Raw genomic sequence first — 27,751 nt, 5'->3', positions numbered from 1 at the left:
ACTCAATTGAAACAATTGAATTTCTTCATTGGCACTCACTGCTAGATACCGAATGGAAAAAAGTCTATGCACTGCGTTAATTAAACGAAAGTCGCCGTATTTTCTGAACGTATCGAATATATTCATAATTAAGCTGAACGAATGAACTGAACTGGTGATATGTGCATCTAGTATTTAAAAATATGCATTGGCGGACCTAAAGGGCGTAGAGATTCCGTACACACACACACACAGCGGCTTCAGAGGGTAAGGATATAAGACTGCTACTATCTCGTACGATCCTTGAACTTCATTCACTATCAATAAAACAAAAGTCCAATACCTTTCGATAAAAGTCAATATTAATTGTTCAATATATTTAGCTTCATTTTAAAAATGTTTGCTTTCGAGTTACAAGTGCACACGTTACATCATTTCTCTCTAAATTCGCTTCTATAAACCTTTCGTTTGTATTCACATTGTAAGGCAAACGTTTGTCCGTCATACTAAAAAATAAACCGTTTCAATTCTATACGCTGCACGGGAGACATTTCACGAAAATCAAAGAAAAGTCAAGTGACTAACTTAGAAAATATGTGTCTATGTCACTCAGGTTATTCCATTATGATAGTTTTACTCGTATATGTATTGGGTTTATATAATTCTCACTTCGAAATCTACATTTTATAATAATTAGAACAATCAATTCATATAAATGGCGTCGTAAAATACTTTAATGGTATCGTTTACATAAAAACTATTCATTAACAAACTTCTCTATATATTTGTTCCTCCCAAGAACCCCTCATATGGCAGTCTATAGTAAATTGGCTTAAACGTAGCCCAATTGACCTCCCTACTAAGAAAACTTAAAAAGGCTAACGAAATGATTGTTTTATACATAATTATTATAATATACATATCAAGGGCAATTCTAACTGTTTGATTGCCACTCAAAATCTCAGCAAAGTCTTATCGAAAGAAAGGATTTTTCAGATTGGAATTATCAGATTTTGTTGTGCATAGGATTTGTCGTTCTAGTTGAAAGTCGTAGTTGAGATCGGACGTGGATGGAATAGTTGGTAGAGTTGGCATCTGTTGGTGAAACGGAAACAATAGAAACTTGGATACGGACAAACCCTAGGGTTTAAAACTTACTGTGAAATTTTGGCTCAAGTTGGGATTTAGCATGAACGGAACACCTTCTATTTCCGAATAAGCTCCTAAAGTACCAGCTAAGGAGGCCGGAGGTATATGTGTGTGCCGCTTTGGAGATGCTGCGTGCTGATATGCTGATATCTCCTCATATTCATGATCCGTTATCGCGGAGTCCTTTAATAATATTATTTCATTACCCATAACAATAGAGGAAGTAATCAGAAATTGTTGACTAAGCTTATTTCTATTCAGTTTTACCTTGAAATCGGGTTTCTTGTGGAAGCTGATCTTGTCTATGGCTGTCTGCAAGTCATTTAAGTTCAATTTGGCAGTGGGTATTGGAGGTGGCACGCGTGTTGGTAATGGAGCTGTCTTATAGCATATCAATATACCGTTGATATCCCTGACGAAGAGTAATTCAATTAGTGAACATTTATATTTCAACGTTTAACAAAAATAACTCACCCCGCCATAATAAACCCCTCAGGTGCCACTTTTAATTTTGAGCAGACAATGATATCCGTAATTGCATGTGAAACTGATCCCCGTTTTGAAAGTTTATAGGCAATTTGCCTTTTGCGCCAGGCCTTCTGTTCTGTGTCGGCTGTTCTTGATAAAAGGGAAAACTCTTTTGGTGCATGCTCTTTCTCGGATATTATTCTGGAAATATGAAATGATTTAATTTTAAACTAAATTCTGTCTGAGCATTTCTGTTGACTATTTACTTCAACGTTTCTACTACGTAATCAGGAAGACCTTCAATTTTTGAAAGACAGAGGTATCTCGAGGTTTGTTTGCCAAATAAAATGTTGTTTTCACGCCATAAATCTGCATCGGAATCCTGATCATAGGTTCGATTTATTACAGTGAAATTTCTTGGGCATCTGAAATTAAAAAAAAAAACAAAGGATTAGATAATATGCAAATTTGGGAGTCTGATAAAATTGCTTGAAATATTACAAATAGTTGGATATCAAGATTACGGCATTAAATTTGTAATTGGCATTGGAATGTGGAATAATCGTGGAACCAAGTTAAAGACACGATCAACATAGTGACCTATGCAACCATCGGGGTCACCGAGCCAGTTAAGCGGTTCATCAACTGAGATACAGTCGAACCTGGATATAAGGAATTGCAAGGGAAACTCACTTAAATTCCTTATAAACAAGTTTTCCATTTATCCAGTTTTCCTTATACAGAGGCTTTCAGCAAAAAATTCCTTTTATCCAGGTTTTCAAAATCACCTGGTGTATTTAGTATTACAGCAACTTTGAGTTTTCATTTAAATACAAATAAATAATCCGCATGATAAATAAAATTAAAAAGAGTATATCAATATCAAAGATTCTTTATTTCATAAGTCGTCACTGTAATCAGTCGAATACATAAATGGAATGAGTGTCTATCTCATAGATATTAAGTTTTGAAAAAATCAAATATTTTTGTTTGTTTATCAGTGACCACATTTTCAACGTTTCTTTCAAGAGCGATAATATTTTCGAATATCTTTGGTTCGGTTTCACGCTGTTCAAAAAATTTTGTTAAAGTATGCAGTGCCTCTAACGCTTCCCTCTTCTTTACAAGTTTTATTTCAAGAGTATCGCCGTGATCTTCATCACTATCGTTTTCATTGGTGTCACACATTTGGAGGGTGCTCACAATGTCGTCGACTGTTTGCTCTCCTGTAACCTCGATATTTTCATCGACGTTTACATAATCTTCGAAGCTAGGTACCCTCTCACCGGCATTGGAAGTTAATTCAGACCACTCTTGGAATGAAGGCCGTAACTCCTCATGTGAAGAGTCCCATTCGGAATATTGGGGCTCTTGTAAACCATTTATCCTGAACCCTGCTTTCCTAAAACAGTTAGCTATAGTGGTCTGGGTTACAGATAACCATGCTTTTTTCACAAATCTCATTGCGATGAGAACGTTTATTTCCAAGCTACCGTTGCTTTCGAGATTTGTTAAAATATGGCGAACAACCTCCCGACGATAATTAATTTTAAAATTTTGAATCACTCCCTGATCTAGGGGCTGCAGCTTGCTGGTGGAGTTTGGAGGTAGGTAGACAACTTTTATGTGTTGTAGTTCATCTGAGCTGTAATGGGCAGTACAATTATCGATAAAAAGTAAAATTTTCCTATTTTCGAGGCGCATTTGAATATCGATTTTCTTAAGCCATTCCGAAAAAAGTGCTGCAGTCATCCATGCTTTGCTATTGTTTTTGTATTCAACAGGAAGAGTTATCACGCCTAAAACAGAAAAAAATCTATAGTATTTTAACTATCGACTCATAACCTTTATTCTGTTAATGTCATTTATACAGTAACAGCGAACGAAGAATCTTTTACTCACCTGCAAAACATCTGGGTTTCCTTGACTTGCCGATAAGAAAAACGGGTAATTTCTCAGTGCCAGTCATGTTCGCACATAAAAGAATAGTGACACGTTCCTTGCTGTACTTCCCACCATGACACGAAATTCCCTTAAAGGTAAAGGTCTTATCTGGCAAGCATTTAAAAAAGAGCCCTGTTTCGTCTGCATTGAAAATGTCGTTAGGAGAATAATCTCCCAGCAAAGCGGGAAGATCGTTTATCCACTGGCTACATGCGTTGATGTCTACAGCACCACTTTCACCAGAAATTTTTTTAAAAATAAGATCATTTCTTTTTTTAAAGCCATCCAACCAACCGTTGCTGGCGCAAAAACCTCCAATCGTCAACTTCCTAGCAAATTCTTCAGCTTTTTCTTTCAAAATCGGTCCATTTACAGGTACATTCTTGCTTTGGCACTGTTTCAACCACTCCACTAAACACTGTTCCAGATTCGGATATTCCGAATTACGATTTCTTTTTATTTTGCCATGTCCTTCAGAACACTCTTGTTTGATTTTGTCGCTTTCTTTTAAAATACGACACAATGTCGACAGCGGCACGAAATATTCCGCGGATATTGCATTCCGAGTTTTTCCGTTTTCAAACTCCTTTATCAATTTCAATTTCTCACTTAAACTTAAATTTTTTCTCTTGTTTTCGGACATGACAGCCTTTTATTATTAAAAGAAACAAAAGTTATAGCGGCAAAGGAACAGTAAAAGGTTTAATTTGCAAGTGAAAGAATCGTCACCACTATCACCGAGTTTCAAATTAAACTTTGAATAAACAAAAAATTTCAAAACGTGTCACAATAGAAAATTGCACGATTCTAAGAAAAAAAAAAGACCTTCCCTTTTTGTCGTTCGGGGGAAAATTCCATATATAGAGGTCATGACAACTGAATAACATAAAAATTTCCATTTATAGAGGCTCCGGAAAAAAAATGAATTCCTTATAAAGAGGTTTTCTATTCCATATATAGAAGTTCGAAAAATTGAAAAATGTTATTTTTTCTTTGAAAATTGAAGGTGCACGAAAAAATGTTCCATTTAAAGAAGTTTTCCTTATATCCAAGTTCCTTATATCCAGGTTCGACTGTACTTCATTTTAAAATGACGATGTGGAAATAAAAGTTCCTCGGCGATAAAACGTGGCCAATTGGCAAATTTACAAAAATGCTAATCGCTGTCACCCGAGTAGTCCATTACAAAGATCTTTACGATAAACTGGATACTCGGGATGGCGAGAGAGATGTGTATCGACTTATTAAAAGCCGATACCTAAACGCACGCAGGATATCGAACATTTATGTTGCGTTAATGACAAAAACGGTACTTTGCTTATAGATGGTATTTCAAACAAGTTTCTAGAAAAGAATTTGTTCGTCTTACACTTCTAAGAGCATTGCCGACATTTGGTGCCATTCCACGCGACTGAAATGGAAGAAGTAGTAAAACAAATGAAATTGGGGAAAGTAAAAAGTTTGGACCCAGCACTGTGGCTCAGGAAATTCTTCAATCGGGTTATTGAGAAAGGAAGAACACCATTTGATTGGCAAGAAAGTCCATAGTTCCAATATGGAAAAACAAAGGTAGTTCAGTAGGAATGTTCAAATTACCGTCCTATCCGGTTAGTTTCCCATACCATAAAATTTTTGAACGCATTTTTGACAACCGTATTCGCGAAATTATTCAAATAACCATGAATCAAGCCGGGCTTGTCAAGAAATGCGGAGCCACTGGCACAATACACGCTATGCGGTTACTCATGGAGAAACATCGCCCTCTTTACATTGCATTTCTGACTCTGGAAGAAGCGTTTGACCGTGTGCCACATAAACTAATCTGATATGCTCTACGACTACAACTAGTACCAGAGGAACTCGTGCGATGGGTTTAATTGCTCTACCACGATCCGAAAAGTAAAGTTCGAAATGTGACGGCTGTATCAAAACCGGCCGAACAACGGTGGCTTCATATGCTGGATGATGATTTGATCGCCTCACGGCTACATCCAGATTAAGCCTTTGATAAGAAAAAAATGACGCAATCGATCACGATGTGTCGACTCTGTTTGTGAACGGAACAAATGCTAAAGAAAAAGAAGAGGTGGCATAAGTCTATGTCTATATGAATTTCGAAGTGTGCCAACATGTCTGAAGCACTGGAATATCGTTTCAAGTGCTAGACAGTTCAGAAATCTATTCTTGACAAAGATTTTTAAAACACCCCATGCGATGGTCTTGTGTGGATGGATACGTGAATGATGTTGAGGCGTTAGTTGATATACGGTCGTTCAAACAAAGAACAAATGAGTAACCGATATCTCCCTAAATCCCTAAGAATAAGGAAGCTGTCGTCCGTGTGGAAAGCGCTCGCAGTCTCAGTGCATGGCAGCCACTCAAAATATACAGAGTACGATAGCTATCAAGCACATTCGAATAAAGAAGATCCTTAATGAAGGAGCAGATTCACAGGTACACAATCTGGATGGCTAAAGTCAATCAGCTCCCAACATCTCCTTTAGTCTTTGTCCCCTTCAGAAGCGGTTACGCCATTTTATTTTGCCAAAGGCCCGATACGGATGCAGTCACGAGCCTTTAAGATCACCGTGCAGCGTATCAAGCCACCGTTATTTCGGCCGGCCTTTTGGTTGATTCTCATCGGCTTCGATGTTCAGACCAATCGTGGCAATTTTTCCACGACTGGTGGAAACCTCATATCGCTCGTAAATCTACTCATTTAGGACGTGATCATGGCGGTTATGCCACCGGTCCAACATAACATCTTCGTCTACATTACCGCGAAACGCCGTTCACTGTCTTTTATAGTCGTAGTAACTTGTTACTACGTTCTACGAAGACATCTGCACCCGATGGGAATTTATAATAAAGATCAAATATATAGACTTTGCGATGAAGAGTACGAAACAACCTCAACAAACCCTCTATGGCGTTGGTCTGGCAAATAGGACGAGATTTTTCACTTAAATGAACTTTGGTGCATAGAATAAGCCAACAACTGCAGTATGGGGCTACATAACCCAAAATCCTAAATAAAACAGCAGCTTGAGATTAATTCATCATCATCATCACCGGTATGCGATCTAGGGGCGCCTTAATAAGAAACTGTACGCATCGGTTCATCTGAGGCAGAGTCTTATAGACTTTCCGAGCTGAATCACTAATATTACGTCCAGGAAGAGTTTAAGGAATTGCTATTGATGTGCGCCCAATATAATAAGCTCTACAATTGACTACGAAAGGTAACATTTGACAATTGCTCAAGCACATTGGGTGATAAAGAGGAAACCGCATTTGTGCTGACTTAACTTCAAACTATTAAAATAGGTTCTAATCTTTCATTATAAAAGTAGCATAACAAACAAGTCGGGAAACCGGAAGCTAGACGCTTCAGGTATGAAAGGTTTTGTGTATTTCTTTTATTAAGAGATTTGAGTGTGCATTTGTCCCGTTAGCATGTAGCACGTAAAATATGCATATATTATGTGAAAATAGCCACTTTCGAGTGATATTGGCATTCATAGTCTTGAATTTGCCGAATATTGCGATTTTCACCAAATTTCGCAGGATCATGATTTATACTGTAGCCTACATTGCTGCAAAATTTTGTGATTTTAGGATGAACTTAAGGGGGGTTTTCCTGTCAATTACTAAAAATTATAGTAATATACTATTATTAACTTTATTTGAACAGGTATCGATATGGAGGGTATTTCTGAGCCTAGGCACCATATAATGGCAGCCCCCTGATTTTTTCCAGATTTTTCGGTTAGGTAGTTCCTGAGAATGGGTTCGTTAAAAGAATGACCACTTTCAACCCCCCGCACTCCCCACCTTTTCAGCACAAGTCAAAACTAATACTGGCTTCAAAAAGTACTAACCGAGACCTTTAATTTGATACCCCACATGACTATATTTGATGAAAAAAAAATTTATACCCCCCTTTTGCATGTATGGGGACCCCCCCTTAAATTCGTCGTAAGAGGATATAACTCACTATATGCGTGAGCGTTCACAGTTCCCACCTTTTTACCAAATTTGGTGTCAATCACTACAACCGTCTCCGAGAAAATTGCGTGTGACGGACAGACAGACAGACAGTAAACCGATTTTAATAAGGTTTTGTTTTACAAACAAAACCTTAAAAAGTCATATACAGGATAGTCAACTCAAGATAGCGGACGAGAAAACATTTCTCCGGGTCAGAGTAGTTACGTTGTGGAAGTCGACAGAAAGGTTCTGTGCATACCCTGCATGCATTGTATGTCAGTGGTGTATCTATAATGTCTGCAGCAATCTATAATATTCTTGTGTATGTGCTTCGCCGGGTTTCACTTGACACCCGGCAGGATTAGATTGTTGTGACATATATGAAAAAAAATGAGTAGAACGCATCCGCGCAGGCCATGGATATTTGAGCCTTGGATTGGGAATAGTCCCTCCTGTATATAGTCTTTTTGAGCACAACATAGTGCAACTTTGATAATACACAAATAATTTCACCCGATTACAGTCTTACGACTGATCAGAGATTCATATCTCCTTTTCACTCATATGTGGAGAAGAGGGTATCATATCCTCCGGTTTCTTACTATTTTTTCTCCGTATCATTTTCTATGAGACATTGCATCAGTTTGGTTAGCATTAACTGATAAATCTACAAAAGGCCAATCAGCACAGTCAAACACAAACATCTATAGCGCAACCGAGATTCATACTCAGGCCACAAAATCCAGAAGGTGACGCTCAACTAGTTCATCGATTACACCATCACGCACCATGGTCATAGATTGTAGCAAACATTATAGTAGAGTGCTATAGATAAACTACAAAACGAGAAAATCTTTCTATTTTTGGGAAATAAGTCAGTTTATTCCGTTGACCTCTCCACCATTTTTCTCAACAATAAAATTAGCATTTGTTAAATTAATACGGTCCGGATAGTTTAGCGATAGCAAAATATTTCCCGACCAAGCGCCTAGAGCGTTTGATTGGTTACGATGCGCCTAATTGTTTATTCTTGTGTAGAAAAAAAAACACTTAATGTTGTCTTTTCATATATTTCTACCCTTTTTGAAGCAATGTACAGTCCAAATCCATAATTTGCTATTGATAGCTTCAAATATTGACTGTTTTGCCGAGTTTTGGTAGCTCATGGTACATGAAACCTATCCGAACCGAAAAAGCTCAGAGGGGAATTGCTTTTTGTTCGTAGCGATTTAGTTCTTCTGTTTGTTCTGGATTCATCTATGATAATTCTGCAACTGAGTTCTCTCAGTAAATCCAGTTTTCATCGTCAATTTTTAAAGGACGTACCCTCAACATAGAATTCCGACGTTAGAAAACAATGGATTTTTTTTCGAGGACAGCCATGCGACGATAATAAGGATGAAGTAATGATGTCTTTATATGGAATTGGATCAATCAACGTCTAGGATCATCCCGGAGAAACTAATAGCTGTTATTAAAGCGACATAAGATATGATGACCCGAAACGCCATGTGCAACATTGAAGTTAAATCTTAAAGGAATCAAAAGTCTATAGCGGAATCCAACAGGGTTCGACTTTGCCACCGATTCTTCCTCCTCTCGTTATCAGTGATGTAATTCATGTTACCTTCGCCAAAGGACATGGAAAGTTTCAATTGAAAATTATATATTTCATCAAAACACTTTAACTATGCTGACCTTGGCCAAATGGTATTAGATTTGGAAAAGCAGGTAAGCAGAATCGCACTGAAGATAAACACCAGCAAAACCAGGGTTCTTAGTCTGACTAATCATCGCACCTTTGCGCATTAATGGAACATCGAAGGCGGCGAATAGTTTGTATATCTAGAAACTTGATATTACTCCACATCTCAACAGCGAAAAATCCGCATCTCTGTGGAGATAAATTTGGCTAGTACATGGAAATTGACCACCATTTCTTTCTTGAAAACTGCAAACTATCGCCAACTTTTGTCTGCGTTGCGTTATCAGATGCCGCTGGCCTGATACAATAACTAATCAAGTATTTTGGCCGTGCCAGATTCTCATGGACGTATTAATCAAAAGACAGAAGTGGCAGTGGATAAGCGTCACATGGGAAAATGACGATTCCATTGCATTGAGTTGCATCCTCGACTACGCAACGCAGAACAGTGGGCGGAAGTATGTAAGCTTCTTGGAAAGTTGTGCACGGAGTTAAAACTTAGGTGTGGTTGGTGTGCTAGGCCCCATGGGGTGTTTGGCAACTATATATTGTTCGTTTTTCAAAATAAGCCCACAGCCAATATAATTCCAACGTAAGATGATAATGGAAATCTTCGTGAAGTAGTTATGTCATTAGATCCTACCCGCCCATATCATACGGAAGAAATAATGATTAGTATCCAAATAATGGTGTTTATGCCCAGTATGCAAGGGTTCCAGTGACGCTTATATTCGGAACTAAGTTTCTACAAGAAGTAATAATAAAAGACATTGAGTTCATGGAAACGTTTCCTAAGGTTGATTTGTATTTTTCATCACTGTTTGACCTGATTTTTTCTGAAGTAATTAGATTTTCCAAATGGTATTCTGGACCATCCCATACATCTCGTCTCATCGACACATGGGGCAGAAGAAACATAGCATGAGAACGCAATTCTCAGTAGATTTTTCCTCCTCGATCGGGTATCAAGTTGTCCGACTCTTTTTTTTAGTTCCATTTTAATTTCCCGTCCGTTTCATAATTTTTCATGAATTCCCCAATAATGATGGAATCCGGACTCATGTTGATGCGATCCTGATACACTATGTACAATCGTACAAGTAATCTGGAAATGCAGGTAGCTGCTAAAAGACTTGCACGGCGAACTCTCGCCACTTTCTGTTTTTAGGAATATCTTTGGTTGTCGGTTGTTGCTTTACTTGAGCCACGCCTGAATTTGAACAACGAATAGCGCCAGAGTATGTTAACCACAAGTTTCTACAAAAATGCCATGAAATTCTGCAGTAACTTTTTTCCAATGGCCAAAAAAAAAATCAACGCTGTCTGCAAATCGTAGTTTTTAGCTACAAAAGTTGAATTTTTAATATGAAAAGATAAGCTACTGAGTGAATTTTGTATTATTTTGGATTAGATACTTTTATCAAATGTCAAAATAATGGGAGTGTAGTGGCAGCCAGTCTCTTTCAACTTTGCATCTGGTATTAAGTGTTCTCCCAGATGCCTCGACCTACTTTGCACAAGGGCCGGACACTGTCCCAGGACGTGTATAGAGGTTTCGTCACACTCCTCACAAAACCTGCATGCAGTGTCCGTAGGTATCCCTAGCTTCCCTAAGTGATAGTTCAGCCGACAGTGACCAGTGAGAATTCCCACTATGATTGGGAAATTTTTTTGGTTGAGGTTTAAGCAATCCTTTGTGCGCATGGGTTCGTATCCCCCAATAAGAACCCGGGAGTGCTCCATCCCTGGTAGGCCCGCCCAGTATAGTTCCCTCAACAATTCCTCTTCATTTCTTAGAGTCACAGCCATGAAACGATTCCACAGAAGGGTTCTGGCCCGTGTAAAGACGTCCCTGCTCCCTTCTTGGCTAGTTCGTCCGCGGCCTCGTTGCCTTCCAACCTAGCATGGCCTGGAACCCGAAGTTTCCAGACTTTGTTGGACGAGCCGAGTGTATTCAGTCGCTCAAGGCATTCCCATACCAGTTTAGAGTTCACCTGGTTGGACCTAAGTGCCTTGATCGCTGCTTGGCTATCGGTAAGAATAGCTATGTTCTGCCCCCTGTAGTTCCTTTGGATATTAAAGGAGGCACATCTGTCTATGGAGTATATTTCCGCCTAGAATATGCTAGTGTACCTACCTATTGGCTCAAAGTACATTTTCCTTGGACCAATGACACCGGCACCCGCTCCCTCTGCAGTGAGGGATCCGTCAGTATACCAAGTAATCAGTTGCTGGTTTAAGCCGTATGTCGCAGCCACGCTCTCCCAATTTGCCTTGTTACGTATTTTAAACTTCTTATCGAAGTGAAACCTCGTTGTCATGTTATCCCTTGATATCAGTAATTCGGGATGCCGCCTAGAAAGAATATCAATCTTCCTTCGGTTTAGGCAGCTCCCCGCCTCACTGATACTCCCGGCCATCCTGAATATTGCCCTTCTTGCCTGCATCTGTATGTGCAGATGGAGAGGGGTTAATCCCAGAAAGACCTCCAGGGATGCCCTCGGGCATGTCCTCATTGCCCCACTGGTGCACACCAAGCCAATCGTTGAAGCCTATGTAATTCCCTGGCTTGTGTTCTGAGTTCGGTTCTTTCTGCCCAGATTACCGCTCCTTAGGTAATCATTGGCCTTACTATTCCAGTATATATCCAAAGTAGTATCTTCGAGCTGCAACCCCATTTTTTCCTACTGTGGACCTACAAGTTATAAGAGCCTTCGTGGCTTTACGACAAGTGTTTCCGACATGTGTTTTCCAGAGTAATTTTTAGCCTGACTCATTTGCGGGTTTGCTTAATAATATTATCATCAAATTCAGAACATCTAAGAAGAAATTGTCAATATCAAACATCTCAGCGAGCTTCGAACCCCAGAAACTCAAAGTAAAATCCAACTCGAATATGCTGTTAGGCTAATCCATTCCTACTTACCTTTGCGAAAAAGCCTTCGCCATATATATGTATTTCAACATTGATTGGAATCTTTCAAACTAGATTAATTTGGGGAAACCTTGTCATGGTCCAAAGAGAGATTAAGCAATAACATCTGCGAAAAATGGGGGAGAAGCGAAATGCAAATAAATATCACCCGAAAAAAGTTAAAATATAAAATTACACGGGGAAAATGAAGCAGGACCACAATATAAATTTGGGGATGCTTGTTCAGGCTAAGCCCTGTGCCATGACAACTGCTTCAACAAATTGAATACCATTTTGGAAAGCATTTTTGTTGAAGAATTCTGATTTTGATTATCATTGTTCAGAGGAAAATGTAATCTAACTTTCAAACGATCGACGAAATTTATGGTCGTGATCTTTTTATTAACGTGAAAGTAAGCAGAAAGCACCTACCGAGCTTGTAGCCACAACGGCGAAAAAGCGGCGAAGTAATTGGTGATAATTCGAGAAGAAACAGATGCCGAACTACAGACAGAAATATTTTTGCACAACTGTCTACCATTGAAAGAGTACCTGTCCGGTTGAAATGTACCATAGAGCAGATACTGGGCAACGTTGGAAGCTCAAGCTCAATCAGCGCCATAGAACTAAGTGCAATGATTACGATAAGCATACTTAGTTGCCCCAGTTTGTTTGGTATCTGAGGTTAGTGGTCAATGCTAATGATATCAAAAAGGTGGGCAGGGAAATCGAGTCGCGAACCTGATGATGTTTCATTTTGATATGTTCAAATACTATAGAAATGAAGTCTTTATATCGTTTGAAGAATCGTTACGCATTGATGATGACTGATTATGATATGGACTTATGATTCGGCAAATTATTAATAATAGGTGGCATATGCGCGGGCAGTTTTGATATTTTGTTACCTTAGTACACCAGAGTGATAGATATCTGATGAAAACGGCTCTCAGTCTAATTGTACAACTTCGTCTGTCCGGAAAATAATCTTTATAGAGCTTCAAGGCCCATTAAAATTATAATTCCATTAAGATTATAGTGCATAGTGCCTATGTCTGCCTTTGGGCAAAAATTCGGCGAGTTGCATATCGCCGGAAACGCCAAAACAAAATAACTCTCAGATCCGCAAAGTATACAATCACGAAGTAGTAACTTTGCTCCGAAATTAATTAAAAGGAGTTACTCAGTATTATGAAAGTTGCTTGAGGTTTGGAAAATTGTTTTCGTGGAGGGGTCATTCCCTACTCTTCGAGACTCAAGGATTCTCCTTGTTCCCGATCTGCTGTGACTCGATATAAATCCCATCTGGTTGAATATGAAAATGATGTTCTTCCGATTTCCGTTGTTTACTGATGAGCGCAGTTCAGTTCACCCTTCTCTCCGATTCTGAACTGCGGGCTGGTGTCCTCAATAATATGTAATGCCAACCGCAAGCTTTGTCCATCTATCGTACTGTCTCGGAGTGAGCGGCATTAGTGAACAGGCGTTTCTCCAATCAAAGACAAGAGAGCGATCGCTTGCGAACATATTGCAGCGCAAGAAAGTAATCCTTAAAAAACGAATTGGCGGGTAGATACGCAAAAAATCACAATGATGACTATGTTCACCGCAAAGGTCAAATATCTGCCACCCCTTCAGTTGGGAGGATCATCACCTCTGCTCCTAGTTGAGGCCATGGGACATATAAAGATGGTTAGCACGTTACGTCAATACATTCTCAAGCCGAAAAAGTTGCAGATGTATAGGACAGTCAGAAAAGTAGCTTTGGCTCGATGAAGAATAGATTGTGTTCTTAAATTGAAAAACCCTAGCCGGATGCAGTGTCTCAAACGATTCCTCCATTGGAATCGTCCAAATTGTTATCGCAAGAAAACTTTATCTAATTTCTCGTGAATCTCAGGAAATTTTTGGAGAATTTGAGGAGCAAACGTCGTTCACACGATCTTTCTCAGGATTATTTTCTCACTATTTCATTTTCAATGAGGTTGCATCACTTTTATTGCAATCACAGTTAGTCCGTTGCAGGCGAAAAGCCTAAAGCAGCGAGACAATCACAAACATCCAAAGCCAAACCGGTGTTTCAACCCGTATCGTCATATTTACTAAAAAATCATTTATTGACAATGTTAGTTCAATTAGTAAACAATTTCGAAATAGTACGCTCCTGCCCCAATTCACTTCTCGAGACACTATTCCCTGACTTGGAATATCTTCTCCAGGACGTCCATAAAAGTCAATGAAATATGAGCCTTAATGTTTTCAACAATATCCCAGTGTTTCTCTTTCATATATCCTTTTAAGCGAAGAAACAAAAAAGCCTGTTGGTGCCAAGTTAGGATTTTAGGCAGGCTGTAGAGCCGCCGGTTTGGGTATCCAGCCAAAAAATTGTTCACATTTGCGGCTATGGCTTGATGCCTTGTTGTGATCAAATTCGTTGTTTTCTCCTAAGGCGGTATTGAGTTTATTTATTGAATATGCGCAGTTCTGGCGCCAATTGTACCTTTCGTCAGTACACTTTCAACTATTTATATTGGATTTAATTTTTGCTATTTATGTATATGTTGAATCAATCCTTTACCTCTCCCTTACTTGCTGATATTTCCATTAGATAAACAGGAGGAACTAAGAGACCAAGGGTTGAGTTTATCATGGAAAACTTAATGTTAGGTTACTGCCAGATGGCTGATTTCCCACATTTCTGAGCAGCTTCGATTGAATATTACCTCTGTCATGGTTTATCCTTTGTAACCTCTGGCTCGCATAAAATTCCCAAGCTTTCTTGTGCGTCTAATTTTCTACTGTTACTGCATTCCACAATTACGTACACCTTATCCCATAAGGACATAAGGATCCTCTATGATATGTTATGCTAACATTGACTTCAGAGATGTGCTCTGCCTTTTACTTTTTCTGGCCATTTTTAAGGTTTTGTGTAAAACGAAACCTTATTAAAATCGGTTTACTGTCTGTCTGTCACACGGATTTTTCTCAGAGATGGCTATAGCGACTGACATCATATTTGATGGAAAGGTAAGAACTGTGAACGCTCAAGCATGCAGTGAGTTTTTTTTTCATCAAATATAGTCATGTGGGGTATCAAATGAAAGGTCTCGGTTAATACTTTCCGAAGCCGGCCTTAGTTTTGGCATTTGTTGGAAAGCTGGAGAGTTTCAACTTTTTGTCCTCGGGGACTCTAGTCTAGTTTTTATGTGGCGTAACCAACTCAATTGAAGCATGCCATTTTCAATTCTTTCATCAGTTTTTAAGTTTTGGCAAAGTAGATGAGTGCGCGACTCCTATTCTTCTCTTTATTGCGGCGCCTTCTTGATGCTCCTTTCCATATAAAATTTTTAATAACCGATGGTTGGAAGTCGTTCTTTACCGCAGCGTCAATATATTCTTTATTCTGCTTTATGGATCTTTAAGCATCGAGAGGCACTGAGGGCAATCATTGGTCATTGTATGGCAGAGTGCTACTTTTTCTGGGTGGGTTTCTTATAACGTAAACACGTAAATTCTGATTAGCTTTGTTCAGAAGCTCCGGAATTCTTTCTACTTTATCTTTATGGATAATGGTGAAAATGTCATATATCTTGTCCAGGTTTAAGGAAGTAACACTTTGGGCTGCAGATCACTCTTGAGGCCAGGCAGCTTCCTGACATTAATTATTCAACGATAAAGACACTCCTTATGAACGTTTTTTTTTTAGATTAGTTTCTTTCAGTCTTTTTAGTACTCCCAAGTATAAAGCTTCGTACATAGTAGACTCGTGTGGGGCAATGCATCCGACGTCAAAAAAGGTAACATATATATGGTTGCCATTAACCCCTTGGAGGGGAATAGCGCGTCAACCACGGTTAGGCCCCATCGTTCACTGTTCGCTAAAATGCGATTCAAGTCCCTTCAGGACTTAAAGAGGTGTCCCCTCTATTGTTTGTGCTATGTGCTCTTGGGGCGACCCACCTGTCGGCCATCTTGGGAGAGTGGATTTCACCTTATGGTGCAGCCAGCAATGAAATTTTCACTTTCTTCATGTGTAACCTATTCATTGTAACTTTCGCCTTCTGATTACATCGCCTACGGGTCACTGGCCTGTGCAGCGACCAACTTCTTTGTTTGAAATAGTATCAGGATAGCGTACCCCGATGATACGTTGCAGACAAATGTTCACGAAGGCTTCGAGCTTTTGAACAACAACACTTTCCATGTGCTACTCCCATATAGCAACACAAAAAGAACAATAGGGCAGGAAAGAATCAACTTGATCTTGGGATCAAGATAACTGCATTTCCAGATTTTAGCCAAGACAGTGAAAGCATCGGCAGAAACCATGTTTGCTAGATATACAAATTGATTGGCGCCTTCGATGCTCTGCCCATTAATGTAGTAGGGAGAATGCGATGACCTATGAAACTGAAAATCGTGGTTTTGTTGTTGTTTATCTCCAGTCCGATTCGATTTGCCTTTCTTTCCAAATCCAGAACCATTTGGCCACGGCCCATCACCCGGTGGAAGAGCATACAGATGTCATCAACAATAACAAGGAGACATAATACCGGCGGGTTTGGAGCTCAAACCTCTGAGATTTTATCTCGATGCAGCACGCGGCATTTTGCGCCATGATATGTCGCTCTGCTAGTAGCTGTTAGTTTCTCCAGAATGTCCCTCCTGGTTGGAACACATCATGCCCCTGTATCGACGAAGAGGAGGTGAAGCGAATATCAAAACTTCGTGCAGTGTTCCAAAATAGTCCGCAGATAGTTCATGTGGCCAATGCAGGAAGATCCAGGGCAGAAACTATCCTGCTCTCTGTCGATTAAGATTTCGAGGTGTTCCTTGATGCATTCCAGGATTATTTTAGTTATCTTTGCGGCGGCAAGGAGCCCGTAGAAACCCCTCCAATGGTCGCACTCAAGATGGGCGCTCTTTTTGGAATCTTAACGATCATTCCCTTGATTTCGTTTTCCCAGGATTTCCGTACGAGGGGAAATAATCCATCAGAAGAAACTGCAGGTTCAGCGATGAATTACTCTGGGGAAGACTGCTTTTGTGAAGGAGTACATTTCATCCACAAGAGGCGGAACTTCACCGGATTGATACGGTTAAGAACGGGGATAAAGTGTTCCTTCCACCTATTCAGCTATTCGTCATTGCGGATGAGGAGACGTCCCCCGCCGGTCCATCGAAAGGCTTGTGACTGCATGCAAGCTCTTTCGGTTAAGCGGTCAATATTGCTGAAATCATTGCAATCTGCGGCATCTTCCGCTTCCATGACCAGCGCAACAACAAATTCCTTTTCGCCACGACGGACACTACGTTAAACTTTCCGAGATTTTGCACGGTATCGGAATTCGATCACATTGCACTATACATCGCTCGTAACGAAAATTCCTTCCTCTATCGATCTACTTCCACAATTCCGCAGTCAGCCAGATCTTGTGGCGTCCCCTTGGGACGTGGCAGAAGACAATTCTTAAGTCTACTGCTGATCGTAAAACTGTCAATCTGATGGTTCGTACGGTGTTAGTTAGTTGAAACCTAACTGAGCTTATGGCAAACCCTGTGCCCGAACAATATTCCGCCAACGACAAGCCGGTGGAAGTTACAGAAATCCACAAACCTTCCTCTCACCTTGGCATTCAGATTACACATTACGATCACAATGTCACCATTGGGAAGCCTCTCCAGAGGTGCGTTTAATTGCTCATAGAAAGCATTCTTCTCCACTTTATGGGAAACCTTCGATGGTGCATAGCATTGTACAATTCTGATGCTCCTTAACCTGAACCGGAGGATTTGATAGTGGTATAGTTTCGGGATTTGCAGGCTGCTTCAGAATGACAATGAGAATGGTTCAGAATTCAAACATACACATATCACATTTTTGTTGATGCGTCGTTTTCGAACCTTCTTAACGATTTGTAGCAATAAATCAGTTCGAGCATGCCTTGTATAAGCAACCTTCTGGCCCTTCCATTGCTTGCAATCAGTGACAAAGGTCTCCAGTTTCCTTCTTACAATGATGTACCTACTTTTCAGTCAAGTTCTTTGTGAGTATTCAAAAATTTCGTTTAAATTATACGTAGTACAATCTTATCACACACCCTTCAAGGATAATGAAGAAAGCGTAATGGCTACAAATATCCAGCCCATTAATCCACAAAGCTTGATAATGATGGACCAGCTTCGCATCTTATTGGTCACAGATAGATCATGCTCATTTACACTACGATTCACCTAAGCATAAACCAATTACATGAATAAATTCACTCGAGTATATCCCAGTGAGCGGCTAGCTACGTCCTTTGCAAACTGTATTTTATTAAATACAATGCTCACATTTACTTCCGTTTCCGGACGAAATCCAGTCCACTTCGGTTTCCTTAACAAAACTGCCAGAAATATAGTTAAATTTTTAGCATGTATGCTTTAGTATGCATTGAGTGACCGCTTTCACTATAAACTTTTCTCCTTTTTCAAATATTTTCTATTCTAGATTAACCCTTTTAACTTTCTCAATTGTTTAATAAGATTATGCTGCGATTAGACTGAAATTCAGTACTCGCTAAGGGGCATACCTCCACTTTCGTAATCAGTGCAGATATTAAATATTTCCATTTGCTTATTTTCAAACGTCAGCAAACAGCCCATGTTTTCTCATAACGACCACCACATAAATACTCTAGAAAACCACAGTCGAAACCAAGGGAAGCAGAAGCAAGTGTACAGCCATAAAATGGGCATTCCTTGTTCAAGTACTCTTGATAAGCCAGAATAAAAGATAATGATGCCGCAAACGGGACCAAATAAAAACAGAAAACCAAACGACAAACTATCAACAATGCTACTCACTTGTCGCTATCTTCTACTATCTGCAGCGATGTTATAGGTCGATTGTCCGGCAAAATGCTCATAATCGAATTAATAACATTCTTCTGCTGATGCGCTTGGGGCGAAGGAAGCATGCCGGGGCCGCGACAGGGCCCCGTAGCCGGCGGGGCAGGGGCCCGTTTCAAGCCACTCTTCTGCATCGTGTCCTAATTTATTGCACTCGAATTCACACCTTTCAGAATACCGAATTTACTATTGACTGTCAGAAGCAATCACTGCGTTTTGAGTCATCCGCGATTTTGGTCAATAAACAAATCTGAGTGGCAAAGCTATTTACGGCCGGACTTTCCGTCGGATCGCGAACCCACGTCAACTGAAATTACTCATCATTGTCTGGGGAAAGTACGTTAAATTCGTTATGATTTCTCTAGATAGTGATTGTAATTAGCAGATCATTCTAAAGGAGGTCAAAGCCCTCCCGCACTGTGTTAATTAACAAAACACTTTTGAGCCTTTAGATGGGAATTAACAAAGACGTTTTCACGGTGCGACTTTTATCACAAATTTTCAGACTTCTAGGGACCTTTGGCAAACAAATTGTCACTTTGCATAAATTTGATAGCCACTGGGAGATTGCAACTAAATATATCACTAAACTTTACTTATTATTTTTAACTCCTTCGCCGCCCGAAATCCAACCTGCCTTTGCCCGATGCGAGCACCGAAATCGAATGCTTTGTGACAATGAAACGTCAACATCCACTGTGTTTCTCAATCTGTTGGTTGAATAATAGGAATGTAAATTAGGGCTGCTCAACGTTCCTGTTGAGGTAAATACCCATGTACGTAAGTACATTGCTGATGAAAATAGTTTAAATGCAAGTCCAATAATTTCGCAGACCACTTGTTCTCTGAGGCATATTACACAATTTATTTGATATTATTTGAAAAGAATCGTTCAGCTTCAAATATATTTGACGAGCAACCAGCAAATATCACCAGAAATGCAAAAACTATTTTCTATGCAACCTCATGCTGATCTTTCTGGATAAAAAAAGAGTGAATCTTTAGGGGAAATGGTATTCGACGTCATTGCAACTATTTGAGAGGGTTATAACAATTTCGCGGCATCTTTTTGCAGATAACACTGTTTTAGGAGATGTTCTTTGTCTAAGAATACCACTGAATAATTTATACAAGATCCCTTTAATGGAGGATATCGTATCCACCATGCCTTCGCCCTCTAAGTTGGAGTTTAAGAATATTCATTTCAAGTATTTCCTGATTGTCGTAAAAGGCAATTAAAAAGGACATAAATTTGTGGTCTACCAACTTGCAAGTTTCCAAATGTTTATTGTTATGGCATCGGATATGGGGTGACACCACGGTTACGATATTCACTTAACGAAAACGAACTGTAATTGGTTTCTGGAATGTGCGCACTCCTCGACCAACCATATCGAGGATCGAGCGAAAATTCTAGCGATATAAACTGGACATTCTGGACCTAAGCAAAGTGAGATGGCACTCATGAAAGCACTCCTCTCCCTCTTGCATCACTGTGCTTTTCTACTCTGGAATGCCTAGTGGTAGCAGACGAGAATCCTGTGTCGTATTGTTACTGACGAGTACCACAAGATACATCTTCAGTGCAAGATTCCGGTCCAAGTTAAGGAGCACTACAATTGCGCAATGCTACATTTTAATAGAGATTTCCGACGGCGAGGAGAAGGTGCTTCTATGAGGAATTACACACATTTCAGGAGAAGATTTGTAAACGTAACATTGCGATCGTGATGGGTGATCTTAATGACAAGGTGGGCTTTGATGAAACCTTGCTCGGACATGTGTTAAAGAGGCATGGTCTTGATGGCCGCAACAAAAACGGGAAAAAATTGCAATCTTCTGGAATTTTCACCGTCTCATCATCGGCGTCACACTGTTCAAGCACAGGACCTGCCATAATCAGTTAAGTGTCGACTGATCGTTATAAATATCTAATTAGGTCGACCATATCGCGGCCAACAGTAGATTTAAGAATTAAGAAAAAGAATTTTCTAAATGTGAATAGCAAGAAAGATTCTGACATCGGCCTTGGAAGGTACCATCATCTGATGATTGCTTACCTTTGCTTGCGTCCCGCTACTGTATCTACTCACAGGGAAACAGAGCGGGACCATCATTTAGGTATTACGTCGTGGAGTGGGTTTGTCTTTGGACACTCGTATTTCTTGCTTCTACCTGCTTTCCTCCTTCTTCCTACCACAACTCTTGCTGAATTTTTACAATTATGACGAAATCGTAGTTATTTTTCGACCTGGATCCCCCAGTATGCCAGCGATTCTAGGACAATTCGGTGAATCATCCAACCCAAATAGATGCAGATACCGCTTGTAGTAACCACCACGTCTCGTGAGAAACTGAATGATATGGTAGTTGATCTCCCCATATTTCCGCTCAAGCTACATCCTAATATTGAGAATGAGCCTGTGTGTCCAGCGACTTTTCATAAGGTTGTCCCATCTGCGTTGCCACAGATCATTCGGGTTTGACTTCCGTTTGGCCCTACATATGTCTTACATGGTACAGCATATTCATTTTTTTTTGCCAGAATGCGGACTGGGATCATGCCCACCACCACTAGTACCACCTCATCTGTTGTAATTCTAAAAGTGCTGTAGACCCTCCAAGCCATCAATCAGTAAACCGAATTTATCTGCTTCCGTCTCCAGAGGTTTACAAGCGCTTCCGGCCACACAGGTGACGCGTAAAACAGAATGGATCGTACCACTCCGGCTAAAAGCAACTTCAGACAATGTTTCGGGCCATCAATATTCGGCAACATTTTTAGAAGTGCCGTGGTGGTATTGGCTGCCTTTTGACATGCATAATCTAGGTGTTCCCTAGAGCTCAATTTGACATCAATCATCACCGCCAGGTATTTGATAGTCGGCTTTAAGACGACCGTATATTTACCGGCTTCCACTTTCACAGTGTTTTTCTTTCTACGGTTTATTACTAAGACCGCTTCGGTTTTCTCGACCGCCTCTTTCTAGCTAAGACTTTACTGCTTTCACTGTTTCCGTCGCGTAGACCTCCACATCCTCTGGGAGTTTTGCTGTAACAACTACAGCCAGATGATCCGCAAAGCTGACAATGGGAGCCTCTTTTGGGACAGGGAGAGCAATCACTCCTTTATACATGACATTCCATAGCAAAGACCAAGTAGCAAGTCCTGTAGTACCCCCGCTGCGATGATGTACTCTTTGAGAGCCTCATTTGTCCCGTACCAAAGAGTGCTCCCAGAGAGATAATTTTCGGCCAGATTAGCTAAATATCCGGGAATACCTATGTTAGCCAACCCCCCTTTAATGCGATTCTAACTAACGGAGTTGAATGTGTGTTTGACACCCAATGCCATCACTGCACAATAGCCGCCAGATACCAGCGCGCCGATCCTACCACATATTTCCCGTAGTTCCCTTTAGCTATTTTGGTGGTGAGGAAACATAATGGTAACAATCTCTTTTAGAAGGGACGAGCAAGGCACCTGCAGCGATCTTCGCGGTCTTTTTATTACTACCTTGCAGACTCTACACCAAGAGTTTAAACAGGATTGTCGCACGGCTGTTTGAAGCAGTTCTTTTTACTTTTTCGGAAAGCTTCTTTTAAACGGCCACGCTTGTCTGTGTGTCCCCTCTTGACCGTCGCTATCGAGCTTTCCCCTAAGTCCCTGATAAAGTCTCCTTACTGGAAACATGCGACTCGTAAACTTGCAATTTCGTTGTTTCGTCAGCAGTTGCGTGGCTTACTGAGAGCAACCGTCTTCTGTGCAGGGTAACAACGCATGCTTCCGTCACCTATCGGTGTTGAACATGACAGCTGGATCCTTTCACCCTTGCTTTGACAAATCCATCCTCTAAATGCTCCATTATTTTCTGAAAGGATTCTTCTCCGCAAACCCATAACGCTGCTTGCCTCCTTTGCTCTTTGACCCAACTACCGCCACCATGATTTTGATATGGCTCACTAATTATAGTCACATCGATCTTTTTTCGCGAATGGTTTGCCAGAGTAGGTCCTGCGTCGCCAGGCTAGTGATTAAGGTTGATGAATATCAGTCTTATCTGCGATTCGTAGTGAGGGCTCTCCTGTATTCCGGGCACTTGCTGCCTGTAATGTTCCGTAAACCACACTCTCCTTCGCTTCGTACAGTAAGCCTTCCGCTCTGCAACTTCTGCACTCCTTTGAAGTGTCATTTGAACTGGAGCATGCCTTCGCAATGTGACTGAAGCTAAGACATCTAAAGCATCGCTTCAACTCCATCTGCTCCTTAAGACGACACATAACTCAGCCTGTTTTTAGTCTCCCTGCTGCCAACAGTTTCAATGCTGCATGCAGTGTGTCACTTATACTTCTTTCTGCCATTATAGTTGACGTTCACCATGTTGCCTTGGCAGGAGATCCTGGAGGAGTTCGATGTACGATCTAATTTTTCCTCAAACACTTCGGCTATATAGATGACATCTGCTTGCTTCCTCATCGGTTCATGGGCCTTAGAGAAGGAGGCAAGCAAAATCGAGCCGAAGATAAACACAAGCAAAACCAAGGTTGTCAGTCTGACTGATGATCACACTCTCCCCATTTGTAATCATGGACAAAACATTGAAGACATTGTACAATTTGTATATTTAGGTAATGTTGTATCTGCCGATGAATTCTGCCTTGTTATTTTCACAGGATGCTGGTCCCAAGCCTAGAGGGGGAGGATTGGATCCTTTGAACTCTTCTCTAAAATAAAAATAAAATGCTGAGATCCAGAATGGAGATAAACAAAGTATAGTTGGAGTTACTTTACAATGTTAAACCCTACCTGATCTCTCTTGGTGATAGGTCCCGCGACAGACCGAACAAGAAAATGCCTTCAATGTCTTTAAAAAGCCTCGGAGAAATGCTACGACGTTCAATTCAGTAGATGCGGCGGTCGAGAAATGAGCAAGAGTTTTTGACGCATGGACGGCGTCAGGATATAAGTAAATTAGTTCGAGCTAAACAAATCCGACTGTGCGATGCTTGAGGGGGTAGAGCGCCAGTCTACCAATCTCGCTGCTCTGGGGTCGAATCCTAGTCTTCATGGGTGTCTGTGTTCGTCTTGTGTTTATCAGTGTTAAGGGTGGTGGTAGTGGAACTGATGCACCATCTGACAATGTGGATGCCATGTGCTCCACCAAGGAGTGAACAGGAAACACGCCAAATATTGATAGCCTCACTTCAAAGATGGAGGAACTCGCAAGAGCCCTTTGGAAGCGGCGCATTGATATTTACACTCTATAAAAAAGTCGATGTTGCGGTGCCGAAAGCTGCGATATGGAACGCGAACGTGGTAAAAATGGCTATAACTTCTTTACTTTGGTAGCCCCTGCACTCAATATGGTGTTGACATTGCCAGCGCTATGACGCCATTAAACAAGTCGGGCGGTTTTATAATCGACTGATAGGGCTCACTATTATATCAACTAATTGCACGATTCATTACTTCACCGCATACTCGCCACAGACAAGTCAACCCGATGTCGAGAAAGGTGCTTTCTGGCAACTACTTGACACAAAGGCCTGCAACTTGCGTGCCGATGACTATGTCGTCATTGTACACGATGGTAATGGTCATGTGGTACATTGCTAGGAAGTGACAGCGATAGCGTGTAGGTGTGTTCAATTCGCTGCATCTGCAAATATAAATATTTCAAGAGGGATCGTATCCTGATTCATCTTGGTATGTAGGCTGTTCTTTCCTCCCTGGTTCATTGATTGCTTCTTCACAATTAACACTCTAAGCAAAAGCTTATAACCAATAATGCTTTCGGTACTGTATGCCTGATGATGATGATAAATTGAATAATACAGAGTTAAAATGGTCTCCTATCTAAATTTACTTCCAAAAATTTGTCTGATTGATTGTGTATTTGGAGTTCCTTTTTTAATGGAGGCAAAAATCTTAAAAAGATATTGGCCTGAATTCGCCAATGAGGTATTTTTTGCCCATCAAAACACTGTCACCTGAAGCCAACATAAGATGCTATATCATGAGACAGAGTAAGATTAATCTGGCTAGCTCAGCTTTTTTTAAGACGTTCGTAAAAACGCGTTTCTGATATCCACTTTTCTTGGTTTACGCTGGAGGATCCGATTTACAACTCGATAATCCCTATCCCAATCCTCCGGAAAAATGTAGTATGTGCTACGAGGTATATCACAGCCATCCGACGTTCAGCATTATTACAAGAGCCTTGGTTGCACAGCATTCTTTGTCATTCCGATGTATATGATGATATATGATATTCCACAGGAGAAGGCTCAGTAAGGACGGTAGGGTTCCCACGAAGCGTACTTGAGTTCATCATCGGTGTCATACAAGAGCCTTCTTTCTTCTAAGTAATTGTCAGCAGTAGGAGTTATATAACTCCGTATTAAACTTCAATTCGACGAAATTAAATGCATTTCTCCCGTATATTGCATTATCAGTCAAGACAGAAATTAATTTGATGGTATCAATAGGTGGACCGGCTTTACAGAATCTGAAAAACTTCTTTGCTTCTTGAAGCTTACCCGCTCCAATATATTCACATATCCCAACCTATGAGTCTACAGTAGGATGTCTTTAAATATCCACGCTTTGAATTACTCTGCGAACATATCCAGTATAGATTTTACTGCGAACTGATTTTTAATATGCCAATCAGGCCCAGAGTTTCGTCCTCCCATATTCTACTCCACATCTCTAGCAACTCGTCGCTGATAACTGCGGAAATTGTCATCACACCCAGAATTCCCTGAAAACCGTGAGTGTCACTCTTGTGTGTTTGCAGCGCCTATCAGTCAGTTCACAGTTCCTTACAACCTTCTCTTTTACTTTCCTGAATAAACAACTTGAAGTTTTTTGAAAGCTTTTTTGAGAGCCCTGCTTTTTACCCTTGATTGGTCCTATCTACAGCCCCATTAGCCGCTTATCTGGCTCGAAGCAAGATAATTGAATGTTTGCCGATCACTACTCAATCGATGGTTGGGAATTCTACTGGGGAATGTGCATTTTATTGGGAGCTTCATAAGTTCTCTCCATGGAGGTGTTTGTTTTATTAAACTGATCTAGCCACACATTCATTAAGGTTTACTCATCCATTACTTTGTCAAACCAACCTGATGTCCCTATCGGTTTTAGTTGAAAAATAGTATTCGCCGTGCGTATAGCCCCTATTTTCGCCCCATTACATACTACACTTCAGTGCACCCCCAACAGATTGAAATCTACATCTGAGTCAGACCCACGCATTGGAGTCACCGGCTATCACCTTGGGACATATTTCTATTTGGGTTTCCTGCTACAGTTCTTGGCAGTAGAATTTCCTTTTTCACGTTTCCCATAAGTTGTCCTTGAATTAATATGTAAGTCTAACCTTTCAGTGGATTATCTTGTTCTGAAGTATCAACTTGCAGGTTGCGTTCATTGTCTTTTGTCGTTACTTTATGTTCGCATCTTCCAAAAGCATGTCCTGGTGAATTGTTGTAATGAAAGTGGAATCATTTGAATTTTGCTCTAGCCAAATATTCAATATAAGATACCTTCCCTTTTCCATTCAAGTTATTTTTTGAGGTGAGGCCAGATTATTATGGCAATATATGTATTTAGTTACGAAATTTCCTGTCCGGCTCTTACCTTCTATTCTCTTTCGTTGACCTTCTTGGCTCGAACTTGCTTCGCTCCCACCGTCCTCCTCGTTTGTTTACTGGGACACTTATTTGATTCATCTTGTCTACCAACTGTTTTTATTGTGTGTGCTGTTTACTTTGAATGACTTCCTTTTTTTCTTGCATTCCTTTGATGCTCGTTTAAATATCACCAGACCCTATTGTAAAACACATTGGTGGCCTTAACATATTTTACCTCCGATGACCCAGATTCCATAAAAAAATGTGCTCTCATTCCGATTTATAACAAACGCGAACTTCACATATTATCGTTAGTTCCACTTTCTAAGCATTCAGGATGGCTGCAGTGCCTACAATATTATTCATATGTCGAAGTGATAACATTGCGCAGAACAAGTCAATTTATCAGTAATGATTCATACTTATTGCTCATACACAGTGTTCAGCTACAATCAGCTATTATCTTCCAAAAATGATACCAAAAATGCTATCTGCATACTTTCTCGCCTGTGATAATTGTTCACCCCATATTTTGCTCACCCATTATCAGTGTTTACATTTTACTATTTATGTAGAAGGTAAGATTCGAGCAAGCAATTCTAATCCCTTCAAGTATAAAATATTTGCATCAAGTACGAAAGACATTTTTTATAAAAATAGTAATGAAACGCTGTGTTATCACTGTATGTAAACATCGGGTTTTTGGCATATTTTTAAATCACGATAACATTCTGCAATCAAAAGGGAATCTTTTCATTAATTTAACTTGTATATTTCCAGTTTAACATTAAGAGGATAATTTTCCCCACCGGAGGGTTCTCTGTATATCAAATATTAGGTTCCAAAGTCTACAAAAAAATTACCCAAATAGGTTAGATATTGTCTTCCATTTTTGATCTATTGATAGACCAGTAGCTTACTCCAAACTACCCAAATAGGCTCTAACAGTAAACGATATGAATATATGGTTGGTGTTAGGCTTCACGTGTTCCCACATTATTGTACTTGCAAAACTGCTTAAGTATTCCTAAAGGGCCAAACCTATAACCAGCACGACTATAACATAT

The 27,751-nt window shown here is 40.2% G+C and overlaps 1 protein-coding gene across 2 annotated transcripts; it reads right to left on the bottom strand.

Moving 5' to 3' along the window:
- Window positions 1–323: 323 nt before the first annotated feature.
- Window positions 324–26,824, bottom strand: LOC119655454. 2 transcript variants are annotated; one of them, XM_038061354.1, is made up of 6 exons: window positions 26,692–26,824; window positions 1,863–2,021; window positions 1,603–1,797; window positions 1,396–1,540; window positions 1,138–1,311; window positions 324–1,074 (listed from the first exon to the last, which is right to left on the bottom strand). In XM_038061354.1, exons 1-6 carry the CDS (start codon window positions 26,781–26,783, stop codon window positions 952–954), a joined length of 888 nt encoding a protein of 295 aa, XP_037917282.1. In that variant the 5' UTR covers window positions 26,784–26,824; the 3' UTR covers window positions 324–951. The 2 variants fall into 2 exon arrangements, with proteins under 2 accessions (XP_037917282.1, XP_037917281.1); XM_038061353.1 differs by lacking the exon at window positions 26,692–26,824 and adding an exon at window positions 19,002–19,728.
- Window positions 26,825–27,751: the final 927 nt, after the last annotated feature.

This window comes from Hermetia illucens, chromosome 4 (assembly GCF_905115235.1).
Source record: "Hermetia illucens chromosome 4, iHerIll2.2.curated.20191125, whole genome shotgun sequence".
Classification (NCBI taxonomy): Eukaryota; Metazoa; Arthropoda; class Insecta; order Diptera; family Stratiomyidae; genus Hermetia; species Hermetia illucens.
Note: the sequence above shows the minus strand (reverse complement) of the source record. Positions and strands in the feature narration are given on the sequence as shown.

Excerpts from the sequence above, each read along its gene's own strand:
- LOC119655454 (XM_038061353.1), bottom strand. The coding sequence starts at position 19,180 with ATGCAGAAGAGTGGCTTGAAACGGGCCCCTGCCCCGCCGGCTACGGGG. Across the intron at positions 1,541-1,602 it reads GAGGGGTTTATTATGGCGGG|GGATATCAACGGTATATTGA; the intron begins GTGAGTTATTTT and ends ACTCTTCGTCAG. Across the intron at positions 1,312-1,395 it reads ACAAGAAACCCGATTTCAAG|GACTCCGCGATAACGGATCA; the intron begins GTAAAACTGAAT and ends ATATTATTAAAG.